This window comes from Vidua macroura, chromosome 20, assembly GCF_024509145.1.
Source record: "Vidua macroura isolate BioBank_ID:100142 chromosome 20, ASM2450914v1, whole genome shotgun sequence".
Lineage (NCBI taxonomy): Eukaryota > Metazoa > Chordata > Aves > Passeriformes > Viduidae > Vidua > Vidua macroura.
Genome location: NC_071590.1, coordinates 10,904,621 through 10,931,633, shown reverse-complemented (window position 1 = coordinate 10,931,633; position 27,013 = coordinate 10,904,621). Strand labels below are relative to the sequence as shown.

General features: G+C 43.0%; 1 protein-coding gene and 1 long non-coding RNA gene across 6 annotated transcripts in view; one reads left to right on the top strand and one right to left on the bottom strand.

Moving 5' to 3' along the window:
• NLK (nemo like kinase) overlaps positions 1-27,013 on the bottom strand; it is a 37,863-nt gene that overhangs the window by 8,118 nt on the left and 2,732 nt on the right. For all 4 annotated transcript variants that reach the window (XM_053995272.1, XM_053995271.1, XM_053995270.1 and 1 more), the window contains 4 exons: positions 6,307-6,436; positions 5,192-5,247; positions 759-865; positions 2-87 (listed from right to left, as the gene is read on the bottom strand). In XM_053995272.1, coding sequence (XP_053851247.1) covers positions 2-87; positions 759-865; positions 5,192-5,247; positions 6,307-6,436 — 379 coding nt within the window. The remainder of the gene's footprint in view (position 1; positions 88-758; positions 866-5,191; positions 5,248-6,306; positions 6,437-27,013) is intronic.
• LOC128817112 (uncharacterized) lies at positions 11,187-15,440 on the top strand. 2 transcript variants are annotated; one of them, XR_008440112.1, is made up of 3 exons: positions 11,187-11,353; positions 15,039-15,139; positions 15,362-15,440. It is a non-coding gene; the product is annotated as an uncharacterized LOC128817112 (long non-coding RNA). The 2 variants fall into 2 exon arrangements; XR_008440111.1 differs by lacking the exon at positions 11,187-11,353 and adding an exon at positions 12,354-12,400.

The following is a 27,013-nucleotide window of genomic DNA, read 5'->3' as shown; positions in this document are numbered from 1 at the left end:
CCTTAAGGACACAGTTGCTGTTCACAAGTAGGTTCCCTGGTTTAATGTCTCGATGTAAAATGCCAGCAGAATGTAGATATTTCAGACCTGAAATATTAAAAAAAAATATTTTTTTTTTCCTTTTAAAAGAAGTTTAAGGCTGACAGCATTTTCCCAGAAGGTCTGGCAACTCCTGATCAGCAAAGGCTTTGCCTGAGCTTCAGTTTTTATATGAGTAACTCCCAGCCACTAGTGCACACTCAGTCACTTAATGACAGGGTAAAATTTTGGAGTATATAAAATACACAGAAAAATGAATTCAGCAGTCTTTTTATAAAAATCCCCCTCCCCCCAAAAATCCAGCAAACAACAAATCAAAACCAAAACATCATCTCTCTGATTATGGCATGGATACTCTGCTAATCCCCACACTGGAATTTTTAGATACTCTTACTGCTCTGTTTTTCAGTAACAGAGCCTTAAGGGGATACAATTACACATATTTACCCATCTGGTCCACTCTAGGTGTCCTTTTTGTTCCTTGATTCTAAAAGCATGACTTTTCTCTCCCTGACAATGCTTTAAGGCAGCAGGGGTGCCATGCTCTTGTAGCTACAATAATTCATGGTATTGGTATTGGTATTCATGGCTTGGTATTTATTCAAATACAAAATTAAAGGAAGTTTCTACAGGAAGCTTATTCAAGATGAGAATAAACATTAAGAAAAAAAATGTTTCCACTACATAATTTTCATTAAATTTAGAGGAAGAAAAATTACCTCTTAAAATCTGGTAAAGAAAAACTTTGACATGATCCGAGCTGAGTGGCTGAGGAGAGACGATAATCTTATGGAGGTCACTCTGCATCAACTCAGTGACAACATATCTGCAGTTCAGTGGTTAAGGAAAAGCAGAACAGGCACAGAATCTCTTGAAACATTCACTAGCTCCTACTTACTTGAGCTCTTACGGGTCAGAACTATTGACTTAAAGAGAAGAAAGCTGCTTCAGAGGTCAAATCCTTACAGGAATGAAAATAAAAAACGGCTTGTGAAAGAAAACAGGTTAGTCCATGAGAGTTTGCATTAAGGTAGCTGTACAAAGTTACTGAAAGGCAAATTACAAGTGGGGCTGAGGGGAGGTGGCTCCCAGAGGGGCCTGAGTGTGTTCAGGGGGTTTCAAAAGCAGTGAAATTGGGTGAAAGCTGCACACAGGATGGAGACAATCCCGACAATGTCCTGCCTGTGGGACAACAACACACACAGAAAAACCATCGCAATAAATACTGGGGCACTACAGGCATTAATTAAAAACATTACTGCTTTAGTAACATTACTGTTGTAGTAGTTTAGCAGTCACACTTGAAACAGAAGTCTCTGCTATTATCACATTTGTGGCTGAAGGAGGTAAAACACATTTGCCCCATGCTAACTGATACAGCCAAGTATTGAATGCTCATTTTCTTTCATCTCTACCCAGTCAATGCTCTGCTTTCATCTGTTGCTCTACAAACCCTCTCCAGCCAAATCCCTGTTGGCCCAAAGGTTCATCTGCCAACAGAACACCACACAAAAACTCATTTTATAAATTAAATATCTCCAACTTTTTGAGGGGAAAAAAAATTAAAATTGCATTCATAAAGAATTCATAAAGAAAAAACCCAACTCTGCAACACCATAATTTGTAGTCCTCTAATTTTTCTTTTCCTTTAGCAAAGACCCTTTTAAATATTTATACCAGACTTTTAAAATTTGCAACGAATACCTGCAACAAATTTTAACAGTCAATTTAATGCAAAATATTTTTAAAAACCCAAAAGCATTACTCTGCACTTTATTATGATAAGATTTTTGTTTTGCTACGCCACAAATCCTCCTAAATCTCAATCCCGAGCATAATGTCTCCCAGATGTCTCAACTAGTTGCCATGCCAACTAAAGCAGCTTAAATTAAATGAGGGCCTGAAATGGCACCTGCACCACTGCAGGTCTGGGGCGCATTAAATCAAGCCCTTGACAGGGCTCAGAGGTGCCATTAACCCCGGCAGCAGCCATCTGATTATTGTCTCTGCATAATTGAGCCAGGGCTGACGAGCAGGGTCCGCTGCGACCCCTCCTGCTGGGACCCTGCCTGCAGCAGCCACTGCTGGGGACACCGAGCAAAACCAACGCCCCAGAGCCGGGGGATTTCAGTCCCTCCTCGCACAGGTACCTGCACTTTGGTTTTTTCAGTGCCACCGCCGGGCCCTGGCCGTGGGGCGGCCACCGGCGCTGAGCGCTACCCAGCGCTGCTACCAGAGAGAAATTGCTCCTGACAGCAGTAATTAGTTAAGTAGCTGTATAAAATTAGATCTACAAATGTACCAATTTGCTTCAGAGTAATTATCAAAGCAAATGCGCGGCACAAAAGAACTTGACTTGCTCTGCTGGCTGGGACCTGCTGAGTTGGTAAATTTTAAAAAGCGACAGATAAACGTTAGAAAGGGATGAAGCGCCCTTGGTGATGTGGCACTCTCATCATGGCCTGGACTGTGCTTTACTTGGTCTCTGCATCCCTCAAACCCCAATTCTCTGGCCCAGGAGCAACCCTGGCAGCCCCTGCCCAGCTGGTCTGGGCGCTGGCCCAGGGGAGCTGGCCCCAGTGAAGGAAATCCCTGTCCCAGGGCGAGCCCGAGCTGCCGGTACAGCAGGGCTGGCACTGCCCCTCCCTGCCTGAGCAGCCCCTCTCACCTTGCTGCTCTCTGCCCTCCTCCTCCACCCCACAGACACCAGGGATCTGCCCCAGCATCCCCCAGAGCACAGTGCTTTCACCTCTGCATTTACTGCACACCTTTGCTTTTACTGCTATTCAAGCCTTTTCCAGACCCCACCCTGAAAAGTGGTGACTTTTCAGCAGCTTCTGATATCCACTTTAATGGGCAAAGTTTCCAAAAAGTTACTACAGGAACTTTGGATGGTTCTTAAAGGAGAACATCCGTGGATCTGCAGTTGCTGAATTCAGTATTACAATCAACTGTGGAAGATTCTGTAACTGGAAAAAAAGAGCTATCAATCATTCATTTTTGCACTAGGTGATATTGGCAAAAACATCAATACCTATAAGATTCAAAATGGCCACAAAGATTTTCAACTGAAAACCTCATTATTAATTCAAATTATTCCTTAATCTGAGTGTTTGCCAGGAATTTTCATCCTAAAACAAAAATCCCACTAGATTAAAATTCCTTTATTCATCACCGGTTTCCTTAGAAATCTTTTAATTTATCACTAAAATGTTAAGGTGGTTTTATAATTAGTTCTCCTTAAAAAATACACTCTGCAATTCCTGCTGGTACCTATGAAACACTGAATAATTGAAATGAACTCTACCAGCTCATTTGCAAAACATCATTCATATAATTTTAGTCATGCTTTTATTACATTTCTTTCCCCAAAAAGGGCACTACAACTCTTTGGAAAGAACAAAGGAAATCATTCATTACCAACTCCAGCCCTTTACACTTTTATCACCGTTCAATATGTCCTACTGTAAAATGGAACAACCCTGTGATATCTTTGGGAACTCTACTAGTGGACCAACAAAAGAAGTTTTGACATCTACATCCCCCAAATACGGAACATCTTTGCCTGATCTTCTTCAAACCAATCTCAAGTAAGTTCTCCTTACACTACAGTAAGTAGAAGCATATGCAATTAAAAATGGCTATAAATCAAAACATTTACTAACTCATTCTTTTAAGGAATTTAAGGGTCCTAAGTGCACTTCTGTAATTATTTCAAAATAAAGGACAAAGAAGACTACACAGAGCAATAGTCTTTTGTTGCCAATATTACAGTCAAGAAATTAACAAAAATACAAAAAACAACAGACCTATAGAACACAATTCAGAATGACTTAGAGTCAGTTAGCCATGAAGGAAACTAACATTTTGGTTTTATATTCAAAACTTGGCAGTAGCTAAGCTCATAAAAATAAGCTTATCCCATTTAAATATTCTTGATTGTACAATTACATGGAAGGAGTAATCCTTAACCTAGATCTGATTTATAACTCCTATGACTTGTTTTAAATGAGGGCATTGAACTAGTGCACATAACCAAAATCCAGTTTTTGAAGACTACTTATATGCTCTTCACGTGAAAGAAATACCAAAGCAGAATTTTAAAGCTTCACCTAAACTCACGTGAAAAAGCCCCAGTACAGCACAGCAATATTTTCAACTAAATAATGTGTTTGTCCACCAGCAAGCTGTGCTGTACTTTGGTTAAAATCACCATGTTGATTACACCTCCTTTCTTCACCAATCAATCCAAGGTATTACATAAATAGATCAAACCATACTTCAAAAGTTCAGGTTACCTAAAAATAATGACAGTTTCCCACACGTTAATTGTAAAGTGGGTCATACAAAAAAGCAGCTTAGACCCACCAGCAACGAAACCCAACCTGGCCAAGTCTAACCACAGGAGTGGCAAAGAACCTCTCTTCCCACGAGAGTCAGAGCCCTCCCAGCTCAGGGATTCACTCTTCAGTATTTCAGAAAGCAGAAATTCCCTACTTCACAACTGGAAAACAGCCCAAGCCAAGTTAGAAAAGGAAAGAAACCAAACCAAAACCCGACACTCCTGTGAAGTTTTTCCCTCAAACTCCCTGCTAGAACACAGCTCCCCAGAGGCAGCTGGTGCCTTGCTGCAGCAGTGACACAGAACATATGTGGGACACAGCTCTGGGCAATGTGCTCTGCACCAGGACAGAGCTGAGCAAGGAAAGCCACAGCCCTGCCAGCCCACAGAAACCTCTCTGGTAACTCGGGGTTTCAAAGCCTGTGAAGGCACAACTCTCTGAAACCACCACAAAGTCTTTTAAAGTACTAGTAACTGAGAGGAGATTAATTACTGGATATAGTTTTCAAAAAAATATTCTGGGGGAATCCCCGTGAGCAGCAGCAGGGCCTGCTGGTCAGTCCCACACCCCCTGCACACACTGGCCCACGTGGAATCAAAGGCTCAGCTCAGTCCTGCACCATCCCACCCCCAACACCCCCTCAGAGGCTGGGATGCTACAGGTTCACTTCTGGAAATAAAACTGTCCACATGCAGGCTCGAGGCTTCTGTGGCTCCATTTCATAGATTACACCAAACGCTGGCAGCTTCTAAGCTAATGAAAAATCACACCACCTCAATTAAGACGTTCTATTTTTATATTTAGGATACATTTCTTCAAAATAGTCGATGTGTGGAGGCTGGAGGATGTCGAGGGCAGAGAGTACCTAGGAAACACCACACAAGGTCAAGGCCTATTCCAGAACAAATCCCTTTCAAAAAGACAGACTGCACATTTCTCACATGGCTTCATTTTATTCTACCCCACAGACAGACCAATGTTCTGTCTCACCAGGTATGTAAATTTAATAACCCACCATGTCAGATATTCTGTACATTCAATGTCTCTCTCTTTTTTAGCTCAAGAAATTTTTTTTCCAGCTGTTTGAGTAGTAGTTTGAAAGCACAAATTTATCTATCCAATAAAAAGTGGTTTCTTTACAATATATACGAACATAAAATCTTTGAAAGAAGTAATTCCAACAAAGAAATGTAAAAGCAGAGGATACTACACTTTGTTCTGCCTTCAGTCTTTCAGAGTTTTGTGAGTCACTGCTTCCACATGGGAATTGCAAACCCCAAAGTTGTTCCCATTCTACATAAGAGGCTCAGTGGTAGAAAAAGCAAAAGGTAAAAAGGTAGAAAAAAGCAAGAATGTAGAAAAGCAGCAGCAGAGAATTCCCATCCTCTCACAGAAAAAGATACTCCTCAGTGTGGCCATTTGGACACTCCTAGAAAGGTTCATGACATTTGGGTGAAACACCCAAACTTCAGATGCACTTCAACTTCATGGGTCAACCCAAACAGTGTTCACGTTTTACCTTAAGCTGACTGACTTTACCTAAAGCAGGTTTGGGAGAGGACCAACAAAGGGGACAGCACCAAGGAGTGCAGAACAGCTCAGGAGGAAGTGTCCAGCTGACACAGCCCTGTGCAGCCTGACATCTACCTAAAGCCTGAAACCAGGCTGGGCACAAGTGTATTGATTGTCAGTTTGCAAACACTTTGGAGGGGAAATTATGAGTATCCTTAGATTCTTGACAGCTTCATTTTTATAGTGTTTGTAACAGAAATATCTGAGTTTCCAGAAAATCTGATCACTGTAAAATCAGAGAGCTTTTAAAGCATTTTAGATATTCTGTAACAAAACACACTTCTGTTACAGAGACCTCCATTTTACATTTAGGTTTTCTCAAAGATTTCACGATTACTTTGAATTTACTTACATTGTCATGCTTAAAAAAACACAACATCTTCAACTCCCGGAAGACCCTTTTACAAGAGACCAAATTCTGGAAGACGTTGGGCATCTTTTTGAGTGCAACTCTCTTTCCATCTCGTGGATCTGTTACTGACCTACAGAATAAAAGATAAAGAACATCACATACTCCTGTTAGACAGCTTTTCTAAAGAAGAAAAGAATATTTTAAAGTTTCTTATAGTTCTCAGCTCAGTGAGTCAAAACAAAGTGAAGCCACTCCTAGGGAAAAAAGCATTAACGTGAGGGCACTGAGCAGTGTCCTGCAGAGCCTGTGCCACACAGAGGGGACCATTCTGTGGATGGAGCACACACCCAGCCCAGCAGTGCCACACACTGAGCTCATCGTGACATCAACACCTGCAGTGGACGTCAGGATAAACATCTCCTTCACAAAAATACCTTCATTTGCTTCCCAAAAATACCTCATGAAAACGCTCTCTCAGTTGCCCAGATCAGATTTTATCAGCTCTGTTGCTCACTTCTTCCTCTCCAAAGAGGGTAAAAGATCTAATAATCCCGTTCTGACAGAACACTGGCAAGTGTAAGACTATTTATTGGTCTATCACCAAATCACTTCACATCTGGAGAAGCACCAGCACGTGGCATCCAGGTTTCCACAAACGTAAAACAGGCGTGATACTGGTCTTTCTCCCACACAACTTATAGAATGCAAGCATAGTAGCTCAGGAATTATAAGGTGCTTTGCACATGGCAAGTATTTTAATTTAAAATAATTGGATTCTGAAAATAGAATTTTATAATGAGAACCATAAAACTAGAGCAAGGAGATTATGGTGCCTCAATTCCCAATCCCAGTTTTTGAGGTGAGTTTCTCAAACGTCACTACAGAATGGAGTATATGCATATTTTTACTGGGATGACCAAAATAACTTCAATCTCAGCGCAGTGTTGAACCCACAGAAGAATCCACATCCAGCTATGCACCCTGATAACTACATTTGTCCTTAAAAAATTGCTGGCTTTTCTCTCTCATGTGACTCAACAGCAGACACGCAAGGCAGCTTCTTATGCCTCAGGTCCATGTTTTAAATACCTAAATAAAAAATTAGACTGGTGTGTTCAGATATCTACCTCAGTCCCAAGTACCACATCTGATTTCAAACCCATTCAACCAGTCCAAAGTCAGTCCCAACACCTCGGGCAGACACCTGTTAACAGCCCTGCACATTTGTGTTTTAAACAAGGGGCAAGGGGAGACTTGGGAAAGGTGGTATCACACTATTTCTGTGGTGAGAAACACAGCTAAAAGCAATCTGAAAATGTCTTTTAATCCATGACATATTTCCTATTTTCTCCAGGACTTTTGCCTCTTGCCTGAAGTGATGAGAAAGGGCAGGAGAACTGCAGAGCTCCAGCTCACACAGCTCCACACAGGGCACGGGGGACCTGGGGGCACCTGCAAAACAAGGTGTCCTTCATCACCACCAGGCACACTTGGGGCTCAGGATCCAGCAGAGGCAGAGGCTGAACGACACGGGCACGCAGCAGGGTGCCTGTACAGCTCTCTCATCTCCTGCCTGCAAATTCAGGCTGTATCCACAGCAATCAGCTTCCCCATTCCTGCCACACCAGCAAGGCACCACTCTGGTTAGTCAGAGAACATCCCATCCTGTGCACAGTAACACGCAATTACTCAGCATATCAGAATCAGCTGTGGAATTTTAGGTGGTTTTGAGATATTACAATTTCATAAACTGCCCAGCACAGGCTCATCCATGCCCAGGAGCTGATGAAGCAGGGATAACAAGTCCTCCAAAGCAGCTCCCACCATCCCCAGTGGGGATGTCCCTGCTCAGTGTCCAGCTCCACAACCAGCTCCTTGTCAAAGCAAACTCCACAGAAATTATTTAAATGTTCTGTACAGGGTGTTTTGAATGCGTGTTTTAAACAAACATCTGATTTTCACTGTAAAGCATCTACTTACATAGTTCCTATCTAAGAAAATTAAATTTAAAAACTGCTAACATTTCCATTTTATTCGTCTAAAAATCAAGCTAATAAAACGAAAACCTACACTCATGTATAGTCCTCAGATAGTGTCATACTTCCACACAGAATTACCAGATGACCTCAAAAGGTGTCCTTGTAATTGAATTCTAGATTAAAATGGTCATTCCCAACTTCTAATAAAATATTAAACTAGAGTAAGAGAATTCAATTTTAGAATAGTAATCCAAAACATTTCCAGGCAAAGTCTGAAACTTGATAAATTATTTTATGAGACCAGAAGTACTCTTCTCCCACTGCCCAAACTGAGGGAAATGTTAAAATATGGAACTAGAACATTTGAAGTGGAGGTCACTGCAAAAAGGTATCAAAATTGGATTTTTGATGACTTTGGATCCACTCGTTTTCTGGAGCTGCTCTTCTACAAAACAGTGGCTGCATAAGACACAGAAATCAAGTCAGCTTTCACCACTATCAGTTCAGATGGAAAATAATTTTGGGATGTTGAATAAGTCCATGCTGGCTCTGAGGAGAGCCACGAAGCAGTTTCCAGTTGCCTTAATTGAAGTTCTCATATCAATGTTAATTACACATGAACAGTAATACAATCTGCATAACTTTTTTCCTATTGATATTGAGCCAGAACTTTGTCTAACTCCTTTCCTAATTCATTTATTACAATTTTTAAAAGGAAAACATTTTAGAATAAACATTATCTTAGAGAGATTATATGTATAGGAAAACAGTTGCTGAGCACCTGAAAATCCTTCCAACCACTACCCCTAAAAATATGAACGGATGCCCACCTTTTTCTTGCTGACTGAAGGCAGAGTCAAATGTTTTGAGCCCAGATTCCCTGATTTCTGGGATTCTGCTGCTGCTGAGCCTCACTGGAGGAAGCTGTTGGCACTTTGTGCCTCCCGGTACCACCGGGGTCCTGTGAGCTCTCACCCTCCTCCCACTGACTGCTGTTGTGCAGCCTCGCTGGGCAGAGGGAAGGGCTTGATAAAGAGGGTGTCTTTAATTAAAGAACAAAACTATGACTGATTTGATAGCTACCACAGATCTACTGATGCTGCTTTTTACTAGCTGTGGGGCCCCTTTTAAAAACCAAAAAGAGCTGAGCACATGCAGAGCTGTTAAAGTTCACCTCTGCTGAGCCAGGCCTGGCGTGGCTGCTCTGCTCTTCCAAATGTTTCCATACAATAACAATTGCTTTGGGTGAACAGTCTTGTCCCAGTCTCTCATAGAGGAAGGAGTTCAGTGGGGATGCTGTGCCATTCACATTTAAGACCAGTTTTTCTTTTAAACAACCCACTTTTACAAACAAGTGATGATCCCCTGCAGTATCCATCTGGAAAGCAATTCCTCTCCTCTTTCCCCCACAGCAGCAGCAGTGCCAGCCTGCCCCTCACCTCCCTGCCATGGGCTGGGAGCTCTGTACTATTCACCAGCAATTTCACTTCAAGGGGCAGCACAAAACCAACAATCCAAGTTCTGAAGATCAGAACTGTCAGGCCTGCATTCCAAAGAACAGAAACAAGAAAGGAAGAAAGGAAACAGCCTGTCTGAAAACCTGGTATTTACAGCATCCAAAAAAAGATGCTGAAAATGTTGCTTTGTGTTTGTGTACAGTACCTACTTTGATACTAGTAAAATAATTATTTATAGCAATATGCTATCAGGTCACATATCCCCAGGAGAAACTAGAAAAGCAGGAAAATCTCCTAGGAGCTAATTGAGAGAACAGCTAGAAAGGCAGCTTTCCTTACTGCTGCTCTCAGAAGAACACATTTGAATTCCCTGCCCTGCTTTGTGAGGACATTCCAGCACGGGTGAATCCCGCAGCAAAGGGCCCAGCAGGCAGGAGCCATCCATCACAAGGCACTACTGAAGCCTCAAAGGGTCCACTTACTAAGCACCAACTGCAGCTGGGGATAAAGAGATCACAGACCAAGATTCAAACCAAAAATAACTTAGCAAAAATTTATATATAGGTATGGGGCAAAAAATAAGTTATTAAATCTTGCGTCAAGGCAGATAGCTCAGCTCTAACCATGCCTTTAGGAGCAGCACTGGATCAGCGACCCTGAGCTGGGAGATCCAGCACTGAACACTGCAAGTGGAGTCATCCCAAGCCCCCATGCCTGCAGTGACAGAGTGGGAGCTGGGCCAGCACACAGCTGGGGCAAAGGGCAGGACGTTTTGGGGAGCAGATCACAACCAGAGCAGGTGAGGGACAGCAGGAGACCGGCCCTGGGGCCAGCACATGGGATGCATCCCCTGAACTGCAGTGGGTGCAGCAGGGCCACTCGCCTGCCATCAGAAACCCTTTTGTTCTGCTGATTATACAGAATGTATGTATGACTTGCTATATTTAAGAACTACATAAAAAGCTTTTAAAATAGTCTGACATGAAACACATAAAGAGAAAAGATACTTTACAATACCTGCACCTTCTATTTACTTTGCAAGCTAATCACACCAGAAATAATACAATTTTTAAAAGTAATAGGACTACAGAAGAGATTAATGACACAATCCAGACCTCTAGTTAAAATGTTTTCAAAGACAATCCTTATCTCAAAGAATCCTTGCAGGCATTCAGCCATTTCAATTACGCATTATAAGCCTTTAGCAACTCTCTGCCATGTTGATGGCAAATTTTCAAGGTGGAGTCTATGCCAACAGTGACTTTTTCTCTCCCTGAATCCAGGTCAAGGCATACACATTGTTCTGTAGTTTCAACTGGTAGAAAAACAAGTTTGTGACTGTTCCGTGCAATTATGACACAGGAGCAAGATAATGAAAGAATGCTCTTGGGGTGGTGTGGGAAACTGCTGGTGGAGTTTGTTCTATCACGGAAACAAACCTCCCTTCACATTTATAGAGAATATCTATAAATTTACATCAGGACTTACCAGAAGGGAGGGAATTTAATAGGATTACTCTGAAAGTTTTTTTTATTAGTCAGTGAACTTTTTTCTTCAGTTGCTTGACTCTTAATCACACAGGCTTTTCCAGCAAGCCTTACTCTGAGATGTGTAAGTGACCTGGTCCCACAAGCATTTCAGCTGCTCACCCAGGCATGTTTGATGTACCACTTTAAAACAAACAGCACAGCTCATACTCAAGGGCATGTGATCCCAATTTGCCACTTTTTCAGCACATGGTACCGCAATCAATCACATCTTGGCATATTTCAAAATATACTTGAGCATGGGATGATATTAAAAATCCCTTAGAAAAGCTCACAAACCCACAAGATTCCCAAGACTGAAGTGGAAGGGCAGGGAGAGGCTGTGCACTTATCAAATCTCTTATCTGGGAAATGCTTGATTGAGTACATAAAATTTGCACACAGGCACAGGCCATGAGACCAGGCCCCGTTCTCTGTAAAGTCACTGCCAGGCACTGAGCCCTACCAAAATGTGACAAAAACTGACCTACAACATTTAATGGACTGTCGGGTAGCAGAGGGGAGAGGTGAGGAAAATAAGGACGTAAGTGTGAAATCCTTAAGAAAACAAACCAATAGATACATGTGGATTTAGCAACAGATGTCTTACTGAAGGAAAAAAAGGAAATGCATCCACACAGGCTGAGTTTTTACGCAAGGCAGCTGCTTTAGCCATTTACCATGATAAAGATTCAAACACCAGGGAGACAGGACAAAGGTGACGTTCCAGGCTCTCCAGTGACCTTGCCTGCTGACAGCAGTGTTTTCTCCCATCACAGACTGCAGCCTGTCCCACACCGTTCGCCAACGCACACAAAACGCGTTTTACAGCTCTGTGACAGCTCCTAATGGAAGTTAAATTATTCAAATGCTGAATGGTTCTGTCTAACTTTAGTAGCCTGGAAGTCAGTTTTCCAGCCCAAAGGCGCGAGTGAGGCGTTCCTGGCCCGGGCAGGGGCTGCTGCAGCTCGGGCTGGCCCCAAACAGCTGTGCTGGCACGGTGACACAACAGCCCCGAGACAAAGGCAGGACAGACAGACGCTTGTTCAGGAACAATGGCAGCCTAGGCATGTGTCAGAGAGGATCTCAGTCAGTCACTCCGCCTCTGCCAAGTGAATAAGGAGAGGGAGAGGTGGGATTAATCTCTTTTTGAGGGCTCTTGGGTAACACATGAACTGTTTCTCTAGAGGTGCCTCACCCCAGCAGTGAATGCAGAGAACCAGCAGAGCCTCCTCGCAGATAACCGGACCCCTGGTCTGAGGACCCCAATTTTCTAATCTCACATGAGTCTTCCCTGCCGTGCTGTGTGTCACAGCCCACTGTGCACCCTGTCCTGCCAGCGCGGTGACCTGGGCTCCCCTCCAGCAGTGGTGGGAGAAGGATCATCAGGAGCCAGGTTTTGTTTTGGTTGGATTTCTCACAACAAGAGAGTTTTAGCACACACACTCATGCAATAAGCGTGGCATTATAATGGGTTTTACCCTCTGGCTGTATGTACATTGTCTGAAAGATGCAAAAGCTGATACAATCTCGTTTAAAGGAGATATTCATAGTCATTTCAGCTATAATTTTTAAAGGAAAAGCCACCCACAGATTCGTTAGGAAAAGGAGGAAAATATTACAGCAGAGGAGTGCTCAGTCCTCTCCAGTTTACTGCCATGACCAGAGCTCTCTGGAAGGCTGCTCTGAACTTACAGCACGAGGCCTGTCCCCACAAAGCAGCAATACAACTGGCAATCAGGAGCCCCGACAGCCACAGCAGCAGGGAGGCTGAAGGAGGAGCACGGGTCAGGGAGGCACACGGGATCCCGGGGTGACTCCACGGAGCGAGGACCGGCACTGACCAGAGCAGGATCCTGCCCGCACCCACGGGCCAGAGACCCAGCTCAGAGATAAATCACACCATTCCTTGTTAAATCACATGGCTCCCTGTTATCCCTCCCACCCGTGAGCTACCTTAAACACCTGCTCACCCCGAGGAACTCAGCAGGGCCCACGGGACTCAAACACTGACACATGTGGCCACCTATTCACAGCAGCAGTTTGGGGACTTAAAAAATATTCCAAAACTTGCAGTAAATCACTGCCTACAAAACGTCCCAGGAGCTGCACCACAGAAGAGTCTGAAACACGGAGGCAGAGTTGTTAGCGACGGCACAGGTTTTAGCACACAAGCATGGAAAAATAAGGTTTCATTGTTAAAAGACATTATCAAAAAGAACAGCTGTTATTTTTTGAGCTATTTAAGCACTGGATGTGCTGTTGATTTTCAGGTCACTATTGCTCTGTAGCAGCCTCCAGCTGGCAATACTTCAAAGATCCTAAAATGAAATATTTACAGTGGGGGAAAAAAAAAAAATCTTTTGAGAGATATGATATGAAAGCAAACTGCAAAAAGATAGCTAAGGAGATACTACTGAGTGAAACTTCGATTTCACTTGGATTTAACTCTGAGGTAGAGAAGCCAAGTCACACAGTTCCCTGTTTCACCCATCCTTGGGGATCAGCTGCAGGAGTCTGAGTGCTCACTGACACAGCTATCACCTGACAAGAAGCCATGGGCAGGCTGATATGGGTTGACAAAAGCTGGGTGAAGGTGTTCACAGACAAAAGTAAAAACTTCTTATACTTTTAGACATCTGGGACATAAAAAATATACTCCACCTGCTAGATATTTTCTTAATATTTTGGCAAGTAAAGTAGGTTTTGCATGCAGGAATCTGCATGTGAACAATTTGTGTTTGTTGGAAAGGCACTGAACAGAAAATAAGTTACTTAAGAAGATTACAAAAAAAGACAATTTAATTAACTGACTACCAATGTGCATTCTCAGCATTTCATTAAGTTTTCTCAACATTCTCCATGGAATACTGTAAAGTAATCAAAAAATACCCAAAGGCACTTCAAGAAAACCTGTAAGTTACTCCAAATAGCCAAGTCTTTCTAACACATATCCTCAGAGCTGGTCTTTTTAGTGGTATGGGATCTGTTCAGGGAAAGAACTGACTGAATGCAAGCTAACAGATTTCATGTAGAACTTTCACATGAGCCTGAAGAAAACATCCACTTCCTTTCCAGTTACAGGTATTTTATGGGAAAGGGTTAAGTGACTTCAAAGGTGTGCTTCACTCCCTCCTGCTAAATGCAGACCTCTCCAGAGCTCCTTTTCCAACCACGATGTCCTAAAAAAGCCTTTTAACGTTGGTTCTAATCACACCCTCCAGCATGTGTGCCATTATCACTTATTCTTTACAAATCAGAGCTAAAAGCAAAACTGATTACTGCAAGAAATCTGTCTCCTCCAACAAAAAGTGATTCAGAGTATCTTACTTAAAAGAAAGGAGTGAAAATTAAAGGGATACTGTTATGGCTAATATCTTTAAAAATGTTTAATTTGTCTTCCTTCATGGAAGCTTAAAATTGAAACTGCTTTCCAAATCAAATTTATTTCCTCATTTACACAAAATTTTCTGACTATGCTTCAGACCTTTTTGTTCACTTCTCAACTGCCTATATGAACCACAGCTACAATAAATTACTATACTACACATGACATGTATTCGGATACATTTTAAATTTAATTTTTAATTCTTTTTTTCAGCCAATGGCGTAGCTCTGGATGTGATGTTCACAAATAAATAACGTGCCCAATAAACACATAAAGCTCCATGTATTTTTACAGTTCTTTTTTCTTTATTTTAAAAGCTTATACCACTATAACATGCACATTCCTGCCCCAATTCACTGACCTCTATTCCCATTCCCACCAGCCAACCAAGAAAAACCCAGATGAGAAGCGTTCCTCTCCACGTCCAACAAGCCTGCAGGCCTTGGCACAGTTCCTGGAGTATTTCTGCACCTCCAGAGCAAAGTAGGTTAATAAGGTCTCTGGTCATATCCCCGACTGATGCCTCACTTCCTGCAATAACCATGCCAGCACCTCTGCTTCACCAGCAGCCTTCCCCTGCACCTCCCACCCTCCCAGCACAGACAGAACAAGCCAGCAGGAAATGGTGACTGAAATCACACAGCAACCCCAGCGCAGCAGCTCGGCACCTCATCCCAATCAACACCTCAACGCTTCCTCTTACAGGGGAAATCTCTCCTATTTCAGCCGTTCCTTTTTTCACCGCAGTCATGTTTGGCTGTTTCCTGACACAGGAGAAAATCAGAAGAGGATTCAAACCAAAGGGTATGACAAATATTTGAAAACTCAGTACTTCAAAGTAATTACACTGCAGTGTTCCCTGCTTCCACCAAGGAGATATTTGTAACTGTTGGTTAAGGATTAAGCCTCGGGACTTTGAGGTATTTGTATATAAATACACAAATAAATAGGTATATATGTATGAGGCTGAGGGTACCTTTCAATTTTATGAATTACTGCTATTTATATTCATCTCCCCAAATTCTGTAGTGATGATAAATACATGAACATTCATCAAGGTTTTTAGCTGTAAGAGCCAAACCTTATTTACTAACCTTTCAAGTTCAACTTACTCTGCCCGTTCCTTATTCAAAGGAATTCTGTATTCTACAATGATACAGAACACAGAATTGAAACCAGAATGCTTCGTAGCTGACACTTCCTCTTCCATTCTCTTTACCAAAAATTATTGTAGATAACAGTATTTTATTTGTCTTGCATAGGCATGGATATTAGAATCAGCAAACTTTATTAAAATATTACTTAGAACACACACAAAGCCCATAAGATGCTGTAATTCCCAAGCCCAACACTTCACAACAGCCAAAGTAAACACTAAGCAGAGACGTCTCAATTGCTCTGCTGCTGAACAAACCAAAGCAAGAGCTGAGAGCCAAAGGAGCAGCACATCTGACACGAGCTGTGCAGCTTTTCCCAGAGTGGCAGCTCAGGATCATCCTTTGGGCTGTCTGACAATGGTGTAAGGGCCCAGCCACATTAGCAGCTGTGTCCTTGTAGCTGCACACGAGGCATTTCACATCAGCTTTTCTAAGGCTTCCTCTGCACATTTTACTCATGTAAATCATTGCAAACTGCTGCAATTTTTTTCTGTGTAAAGATTTCTATGTGCTCAACCCTGCCCAGTCATTCCTTCTCTGAATTACTGCAGGAACAGAAGGGACACGTCAAAACACAAGTGTGAAATAAATAAATTCATAACCTCTACAGTCCAAAAGTCTAGAAGATGTCTCAGATGGGATATTTTTGGAACATGAAAGAAGTGCTTTATATTTTAGTACATGTTAATGAAGATTTAAGAAAGACCCACAGCCTTTACAAAAAAGAACTAAAGAAAAAAGTAAAAATCAGTCTTCTATTTATTGCCAGGGCATTTAAAGACACATCAGTGTCCCATTACCATGGGCCAGTGAAGTGAATGATCCTCTGTCACATACCATCAAGTCTCACGGTGCTGTAAAAATTCCACCTATTTCCGTGACAGTCTCAATTACGCTGGAGCCATATCCACTCCTTTTCAATAGATTCAAAAGGCAATTTCAGAAACCTGGAGCCATTGGAGTGACACACTGAAGTGGAGAGGTGAACAGCACCTTTGAGTGAACAGCCTGCTGAGAGTGGGATGAGACTGCTCAAAATTCTTCCGTGTCTGCAACAGCAGAACACGTAACTGATGAATTTCTATGAGAGGTCGTTTGGTTACTATTCAAATGCCTGAAATACTGTAAAATTTGCAAAATCTAAATTTTCAGGTAAGCCAGCCAACCCTGTTCATGTGTTGGTGCCAGGGCCAGGTGACCTGTACCAGGTGCTGGAGGAAGCACAGCTCCAGTGATCCTCGGCCTTTTCCCCCTTCTAAAACTCACCCACAAAATGTCATCTCGCAGAACTGTTTAAAATATTACAAGATCTTCAAAGGAAGTGTGTCTCTCCCTCTTCCCACCAGAAGAAAACCAGCCTGAAGTGTTATAAACCAAATTAACTGACATGCTACGATGCAGTTGGTTTGGTTTCACATCTCCATCCACAGAAACACCAAGGTCTGACCTGCAGGATTCCCTTTTGACCTCCTCGTTTCACAGCTGTATTTAGCTTCCCGTGATCTCCATGAACTGACAGGAAAATCCTAATATACGTTTCTCTATTCTGAGTCTGTCAAAAACCCTGTGATAACAGATGGAATCACTACCATGGGTGCAATTCCAGGGGAATGAAATTAATGACTCTAAAATACTTCACACCCAAAGTTTAAACAACAGTTCAGGATGAAATAAAATTATTACAGAAGAATTCCCTTTACTGGGTCATATGGTAAGTGACAAAATCTCCTTGGGAACAACTGTGGGAGTGATGATATATACATTTAATATTCAAATTACCAAACACCTGTCAGTTCTCAATGTTTTAGATTAGGTTTCACATGAGTAAACAATAGCTTAAAAATGATAAGGTGACATGCCCAAGACAGAGATCAGAAAAAAAGCCACAAGTAGGTCAAAGCTGGTCCTGATTCTGTCAACATTCACCTACTTTTCCTCAACTGCTTCAGAAAACAATAAGCAATCCAAACCTAAAGAACATACATGCTTTGTTTCTTCCGCAGGGGCAGAAGGGAAGCTCAGCTCAGCTTACAGGCTTGCGTGAGGATGTGAATGCCCTGCCAGCAAAAGCACGGTGCAAGTCCTTGATCCTGACTTTTCAAGTGCAATCAATGAGCAAATATGCTCAGAAAAGCACTCTGATACCTTGAGGTATCTATAATAATTAAAAAAACAAACGAAATGTACTTTCCACTTCATAATTAAAATCTGCTTTTAGTTAAGCTCTTAGGTAGAACTCTTACTGTCTTCAATTAAATCAAGTGATCCATGATAAAATAGATTTTTTTAAATACATTTTTGCTCTCAGAGCAGCTGTAGGACATTCTCTTTTAGAACAGTGGTGCACAAAGACTGGCAGAATGCAGGATTTGGGCTGGTCTAGCTTTAGTCACTGACACAGAAGGATTCCCCAGCACACACAGACACTCCCCTCTCCACACACAGTCCGGATCTACAAGAGAAGATAAAATTCTTTCTCTGCCAAATCATAAATGGCAACTTTCAATGGCTTTTAGATTTAAACCTGAAGAGGATTCTAGCAGGTCTTAATTTCACATCCTTTTGTTCCAGCTCATCATGTGAATATTCACTGGTGAAGCAGCACTGGACAGAGCACTAACGATGGAGGCCACTGTCCCTTTAAATTAACAGCAATTATTATGTGGGAGCTTCTGCCCCCAACAATTTGAATTTAGACATAAGAATAAAATAGATGCTAATCATTACTCATTGCCATTTCACTTTAAAAGCTGGGTATTATTTTTATACTAGCCTTGGTTGGTTCTGTGTTTGGTAGGTTTTTTTTCTTTTTTTTTTTTTTTTTTTCATTTCCATATGCTGAACTACAGGAAAACAAAAAGCACTAAACCCTACTGGTCCTTACCTGTACATCATGTTAACAACAGCGACTCTGAGAACAATGACATAGAAGACACATGCCCTTGACAAAACTATTGGCAGATCTTCATTTTTGGGTCCATTCCTATCTGTGCTTGAGATTGAGATAGGAGCTGTGGCTTGAAAAATACAAATTGATCAGGAGACTCCCCACTTTTGTTCAAAAACAGAAATAGTATCTCAATTCCCACTGCGTTGTTTTGACTGTCTTTATTCTGTTTTTTTTTAACGAGCCCAGAGCAGGTCTGAGCTGCCCCCCTGGTGCTGGGACGCCCCTGCACACAGCCCACGTGTGACCTTGGGCAGTGCTGCTCTGTGCACCCACGTGAGGAACACACGGCTCTGCCTGATGCACAGCCCTTCCTCCAGCCAGAGCAACAACAGAACAGAAATTCTGCTCCAGCATCATACCCACCAGCTACAAATCAACATCAAGGAGGGCTGGTCTCGACTTCAAACGCATCGGGCAGAACACAGGGAGCCAGAAAGCCCTGAGAGGCTCAGGAAATTCTTTTCTTCATTTTACCAAAAACGCTAGCCTAGGAATTGATAAAATTAAGAAAAATGGATGGCAAGCAGCCCGAAAATAATAATGCCTTCTCTTCCTTGTCCCGAAAAGAAATCTCCCTTCCAAAGACTGCTCTGAACAAGCCAAGCAGAATTTACAGAAACACCCAAAGAGAAGTTATACTGCAGGAGAAGAACAGCCTTTAAACAATGATTTTGTCCTCTCACTATGCAATCTCTGGGGGAAAAAGCTCTAATTGAGGGCTTTCAAATAGTTTCACATGGACTGCCAAGGGCCTTTAAAAACGAAGGCAGGAGGAAGCCAAGCAGGTCCCCAGTTAAAAGGCAGAGACACACTTGTGCCCAGAAGCCAGTGACCTGCAGCTCCACTCCAGACAGGAGTGCCCTACATCAATCAAGGGCCTCAAAATGGACTGGGAGAGAACTTTTTCTGTATTTCCTGTAGTATACCTTAACCCATTAGGAACCAAAACTGCTAAGGCTGAATAGAATGGTTTTCAGAGAAAGCCAGTCCCCTGGCGCAGAGCACGTGCCAGGCTCCCCTCCCTCACCCACACGAGTGCAGCACACACCTCAGCAGCTGTGCACAGGAGGAACACTGCTCCTTGCTGAAAGCTGCTGCTGCCTTTATGGAGTAAGTTTTGCTATTCACACACAAATACTCCTCAATAGTTACATGAATTTATATCAGATAAAACAATAAAGTGCATTATCTGCAACAGCCAACTCCACACACACTGCCAAAAGGCAGAAGGCAGAGTCAGTCTTCAGAAAAAGCATAATAAACTAGCTCAAACCCTGAATAAGTAGTTGGCCACCAGCTCAATACCATCCCCAATCCACTGGTCCCATTAAGCAAAGGCTCTACCCTGACACCACTTAGGGTGGAAAACTAAGCAAACCCTAAGAGCACCGCCTGGTGGTACCCGGATAATGGAGACAAACTGCTATGAACCAGGAGCAGACTGAGGATTAGCACCACTCCAAAACGACAAGGAAACTGAAACACCAGTTTCTCTGGTGAGCAATTTTTAATTTTTTTTTTTTTTTGCAACTATTAAAATGTATTTTCATATAAAAGAGAACGGAGGAAAGAAAATCCTCCTCTAATTCCAAGGATTACTACAGTTCCCAGTATATTTCACTTTTCCACAGAATTTCCTGTAAGAGTTTTTGAACAGAATGCTTTTCTTGTTTCGAATTACACGTAAGTACCATCATATCATGTTCTAAGAAAGTTAAAGCAATAAGAGAATATGTATTTTACACAATGATTCTGCTATAACCATTCTGATGTTATATCCAACAGCATAAAGAGCATAAAAATTCCACTCGTACACAAATGCTTCCAAGCCTTTATAGAACAACACCACATCAGGAAATTAAAGAATGATACTACCAGGACACACTGATTCTGCCACAGCCTTCAAGATTAAAGCTCAAATTCTTACTAAGCACTTTTAAAGACTGTACATGGCCATGTTCCAGAGCTGTAGCCATGGGAGTTGTTTCATATCAAGGCTGGTGCAAGTCTGCCTTCATTTATCCATCACAATTGCATAAGAAAAGATGATGCAGCTTTAAATACTGAAATGAAGTCCAAATTATTCTGGTAGGTTTGGTCTATTGTTCTGGTGCATTTTGGTAGCTGGCTGCCCTCCCCTGCAGCTTTCTGCCCTCCTTGTCCCCTCTCAGGGCTGTACCCACACCAGCCTGAACAGCACCACGTGCACTCACTTCACACACCTGAGTTCACCTGAACACGACTGGCATTTTTCCACAATTACTGAAAACCCCCCCAGGCAATTTGTAGCAAAACTAGGGAACTGTGAACCTAGAAAACTGAGCTGACAATTTCATTGATCGAGGCTCTCAGCAGACTTACAATACAAAACTGAACCTTACAAGCATCAGCACCTCAGTGATTTTAAGGCATTTGTGACCATGGGCAAGTTGGGGATTTCCCCAGATGAGACAGTTCTGTGATCCACGTGCTGGAATCACAAGTGTTCACACAGTTTGCACCCCCAGGCTGCAGCCCATCCACCCTGTGTGCCCACAGGACACACACACTAAGGAAGGCCACGTGTTTCTATAGAGGAGATGACTGCTTTTTCCAGGTTCCTCCTGCAACACACTATGGAGGGAGCTCCAGTGATTTCCACAAGGAAACATTATTTTTACCCCTCGTCTCCAAACACTACTGTTTTCATTTAAATATGCTGTTGGTAAGCTGCACTCCATACCAAGTACCACAGACAATGGTCTGCACAGAAAATAAGAAAAATGAGCAGAAGTGATAAAAAGTCAGAAAAGACAGTGGGGGAAATAAAACTTAAATAAAATATATTACCTGTGTTATTAAAAAAAAATACTGCTACAACACATTAGCTTTTATAACCCCTCTTAGATAGGTAATGACTATGGTTTGTACCACCTGTAGCTACCACCCATTCAGTCCCCATCCCATCCACTTTTTCCCTGTTACTGCTGATTATGAACAAATATGATCATCAATAAACAAAGCATTGTTTCCAGAAGTCTCTATCCTTTTCATACATGTTTGTACTGCCTGCCATCTGCCACTTTGATTTAAGCATCTCCCACCTTACTCAGGGGTCTACTTTTACAAAACAGGTGCAGTAGTTACTCTGACTACCAATAAACCAAAACGTACAGCATCTACTGTGAGATTTTCTGGCACTTAAAACTCTTTGTGGATTTAACATACCTTTTAAAAAACATCACCAATTATATTAATGAACACAAATTCCATTTAAGCAAACTCGACACACCTGTGAGCCAGCTTTTCTCACAAGAACAGCTGCACATTACCTACTCCAGACCAGGAGGCAGAACTTTCCAGAGGATTAAAGATACATGAGACCCAGATACAACCATTACAAGTAATCAAAAAACACTTCAAACATATCCCCAAGGCTTCCTCCACTTCACCTGCCCAAAGCTATTCTTTCTATCCCATTGTTCCCTGAGAAATGAAGCAGCCCAGGCACATCCAGCAGCCTCCCCCCAGACCCTTTCATGGCCTTTATCTCCTGCTCTGGGGGATCCCACACTTTGGAATGCACCCTCACACCTTCACCCCCACAAAACACCAACAGCTCTGTTTTGGATTAGGGAATTCAACAACTTAAATATCCTCTTAAAAAGAGATGAAAGAGTCGGGGGAAGAGAGAAAAGAACATCTGAAATATGTCTTCTGGAAAATCAATATTAGACTGCAGATCCAGTCACAAGCTGTAACATTCGCAGAATTCAGAGGAAAGAAGAAAAAACACTGAATGCTACCAGGATCTAACTGGATTATCAGCATCCAGTCCTGTGTGGATACAAACAACATCAAGGTCTGCAGGTGCTGCAAAGCAACTTGCATTTCAAGTGACCTCTGAAACTCTGACCTTGGCAGAATTTACAGTGAACTAATTTATCCCAAATGGTCCTCGCCCAACTCTGAGAAAAAAAAAAAAATGTTATTCACATTCCTTCTTTCTTGCATCATGTTACAAGACAATAATGAACAATCTCGCATATTACTTGGATAGAATTTCACCTAATCCCAACGTCTAATTTGAATGCAAGGAGTTATTATATCCATTTCATTTAATTCACTCCATTTGGGAAACAGCCATTTAAATGTTAACAGAATTTTTCTTTTCAGGAAATTTGAAAAAAAGCCCCAACCACTCAAACACATAAAGCTTTGCAAAATTTCCCATATAGAAAAACCTGAATAAGGTCATTGTTCTACTACATTTCTTCACAAATAAGGTCAGAATCCAATTTAGATAAAGAAATCCTATAAAAAATACTGACACAGGGATCCAAGATCATCACCCGCAGCTCCTTCCATTGTGATGGTGAATGTGAAACCCCATCCCCACTCTACTCCGTGCCCATTGCCAGAGCTGCCTCCTTTGCCTTAGGCGTCCTCCTGGTTCCCTCCAATAACTGGATAAAAATGACTCTGCCTCCTTCTTATGAAATCATTGTCTATCTGCATCATCCAGACAACAGCAGAACTCACTGAAGTAGAACACAAAGAGTGGAAAACTCGTGGTCTAAGCCCGGTCCCACAGAGCAGGGGGAGGAGACAAACACCCCACTGCCAAGAGCCCTTCTTGCCCCCCTGCTCTGTGCCCTGGGCACGGTGCCACGGGGCTGGAACACCCCTGAGCCCCTGGTGTCCCCAGCCCTCTCCTGTGGGGTGGGTGAGGAGCAGAACAGCGCCAGCCCTGCTCAGCACTAACGGAAAAGTCACTTCACACTAACACAAAATGTCACATTGCACAGTTCAAGGCAAACCACTGTCCACCTGTTAATTAACAGAGAACATTTCCTGATGGTCAAGTACTGTCTTCTGCTAGCAGGTGAGCTTTGAGGGACTGCAAAAAGATGATACAGACAGCTTTAACTTCAGAAAAAAACTCTCCCTCCGAAAGTCCTAATGAATTTCATAAAACAAATGTCTATAGTTCAGCTTTTGCTAAACTTTTCTTGCTTACCAGCCTAGGCATCATTAATAGTATAGTAACTAAGCCAAACATCATCGTGGTTTTCAGCAATATCAGATAGCAGAAGGGGAACTTCTCCTGCCACTTCTCAAGACTTCTCTGAACCCATAACACCTTTTTTTCCTTAATATACATTCTGGCAATTTTGCCCCAAACACATTATCCCCACTGCATCCTTGCTCAGCAGGACACATTCCTTTAAAGGAAAGGGAGATTATCAGTTTATCCTGGAAACGTCTTTCCTGCTGCTGTGCTTAGTATCAGTGCTGGGATAAAACCCTCTTAAAATAGTTCCAGGGTCCAGGCAACAATCCATTGTATGCAATATTCTTTCGGGTTTTATGGAGCAACGACTTTGGCATTTTCAGGCCTTTGCAGGCCAGGAATGAACAGTAGATTAAGGCTAAATTATTTCTGCCCTTAAAGTTATGACAGCCTGAACATGATGTCCTGTCTCAACACCAACAGCCAAACTGTTTGGAACACTGTACTGTCATGTGACCTCCTGAATAAAAAGGATCAGAAACAAGTACATTAACCCACACACAATTTCAAATGGGGTAAATCAGGAATTTAAAAAATATTAATTCAAATACTTTCTTCTATTGTCACTTGTAACAGCTTTCCCACAGAGATGCATTTTAACATGGATTTGACATTATTAAGAGAGATTGCTTGGTTCCACAGCTTTTGATCAACGACAATAACTTTTCAAAGTTAAGAGACACAAGGAAGACAAGTAGAATTCCCCCACAAGTTACATTCCTATCCCACTGGAGTAGATATATCCCAGCCAACAGGATATTTTCCACATTTCAGCAGCAGTGTTACCACCTTGAACCAGCTGCAAGAGTCATTACTCCCTCCTGCAGCTGCAGAGCCTCTTCACAGGTTCAGGAACCCTGCATGGAAACAGCACCAGCACCTCTTGCAGAGGGACTGAGGCCTCACCCCTCATTTCAAACCTACCAGCCTTGGCAGATTCAATCGATACATTTTTTTAATTATCTTTATTATTATTTTTTTTTAGGAATCCCACCAGATGGCAGCAGCATGTCTCCCCAGCAAAACTGGGAGCACTTCTCCAAAGGACAGCTCCTTATTCTTGGAACAGACACAAGGCTTCCAAAACTCAGCCCTACTCAGTCTGAACCACAGAACACAGACAGAGCTTGTAGCTGACATTAAAATCTGGATTTTTTTCAGCACTTTAGGACCATGAGAGCAGGGAACGCTCCAAGAGCAAATCACTCTGGTTTTGGCAAATGAGGAACATGACTGGGTTTGCAGCAATTCACCAAACCGGAGCGTAGGGAAACAAACCTGCAGGACCTGGGGAAAGTCCCTGCACGCCTGCCCCTGCTTCAGCAACACCCTGCCCAACCCAGGTCAGCAGGCAGAGCAGATGCTGTGCCAGGGACAGCTGATTTCCACAGAAGTGGTGCCCAGCTGAGCGAGGCCGTGGCCTGTGCGCACAGACACCAGCGGCAGCAGCACCCGCCCGCAGGGGTTAATAATCAAAGTGCTGAAGCACGAGAGTGAAAAACTCCAGCAGCACGTTAGCTACCCCGAAACATCATCGAGTACCAGACAAATGAACTAATGACAAATGCTAATTCAACTGCCAAGAGAAAATCTCCCTCGGTGAGGTAACAGGAAGTGCAACACCACACGCTGATCGCTCGTCTGATGCGCTGAACTGAGCTGCAGGTCAGCTGTACCTCCCCAACAAAGCAGGGACACATCAGAGCAGAAGATGAAAGGCTTCTGCAAATACCCCAACTGTCTATGGAATAACATCCATTTCCCTCAGAAGCACTGATAAAAACTTTTCAGTTACCTATTAGCACACATAATGCTCAGGCAAGGTACTGAGAAACGACGAATCCTCCTTCCAAAGTCACTCAGGCTTTGTGAATCCCGTGTCATGCTTGAACCCCAGTGCACATTGCTCATGTCCAAGTCACCTCAAACTATAAATATTCAAGTCAGTGTTTACTTTATCTCACATAGCTAAAGTTCAATTACATGGGCATTCTACCACATTTTGAACGAAAATAAAATTCTATTTAATTACTGTTTACAGGCTCCTAAATTGAGCCTGCACTCACCAGCAGAAGTTCACATGAAATGCCAAAAGCTGAGCAGTGACCACTGAATTCACACACACGTGAGCAAAGAGGAACTCACTCCCACCAATGACATCCTCAGCCAGTGCAGCCCCAGCTCTGCCAGAGGGATCCCAGCTCCCAGCTTCTGCTTTTAGCTAACACCCTCCCCCCTTTGCTGTTTTCTCTTTCCCAAGCTGTTGTTACCTCAAAGCAAAGCTGTAGTTGCAGCTCTGCAGGCACAGTCCCCAGGGGCAGGTCCTGCCGGGCGGCCGCAGGTGCGCAGCCCAGGGCTCGGCATGGGCAGATGCTTTTGGCACTGTCTTTCCTACCTGATGTCAGTCAGACCCTTCCCTCTACACCTCCTTTCTCCCCTCAGCACTCTTAATGGTATTGTATTTAAATATGCAAGCGTGACCTTTCATTCGACTGAATACTGTGGAAGCAGATCTCTCTCTGCACCTTGTTTTTTGGCGAACAGAACGGGGAAAATAAAGACCTGGGAAATGCACGGGCAAACAACAAAACACCGATAAAAAGGGCTGATCTTACATAACGACACAAATTTAAGCAAAGACCATAACAAATTAAGTTATAAAACTCCATACTTTAAAAAACATACAAACTGATGGAAATACCCTTAGATAACTTTTTACAGCAGATTCCTTGTCAGTTTTCATTCTTTTACACCCACTTTTTCATGCCGTACCACAGCCAGAGCACGGCAGTGCTGACTGCACAACAGCTCCCCTCCGACTGGGAGAACTCGGCGTTTAAATTAACTCCCCAGCTCCGAGGGAAGGCACACGAGAGCAACCACAACACTGACCTGCACCTCGCTCCTGCAGCCCCCTCGGCCTTCTCAGAAAGCACCACTGTGCTACCAGCACCGGGCTGGCGATGTGTGGCCAACTTGAAGGGCTGGGCTGCAGGCAGAAGGGGTTTTGCTCTCCTGAGGCCTGCCCTGCTGAGCCCTCTGTCTCCGTACCGGCGCACACCGTGACCCGGCCGCTCCTCTCACTGAAGCTGCAGCTGGGCCAGTGCCTAAAGCAAAACTCCTGGGGCACCCCAGAGGCTCGGCTGGGAACGCTGCAGAGGGCTGGGACACCACACACAGCTGCACGCTGCAAACTT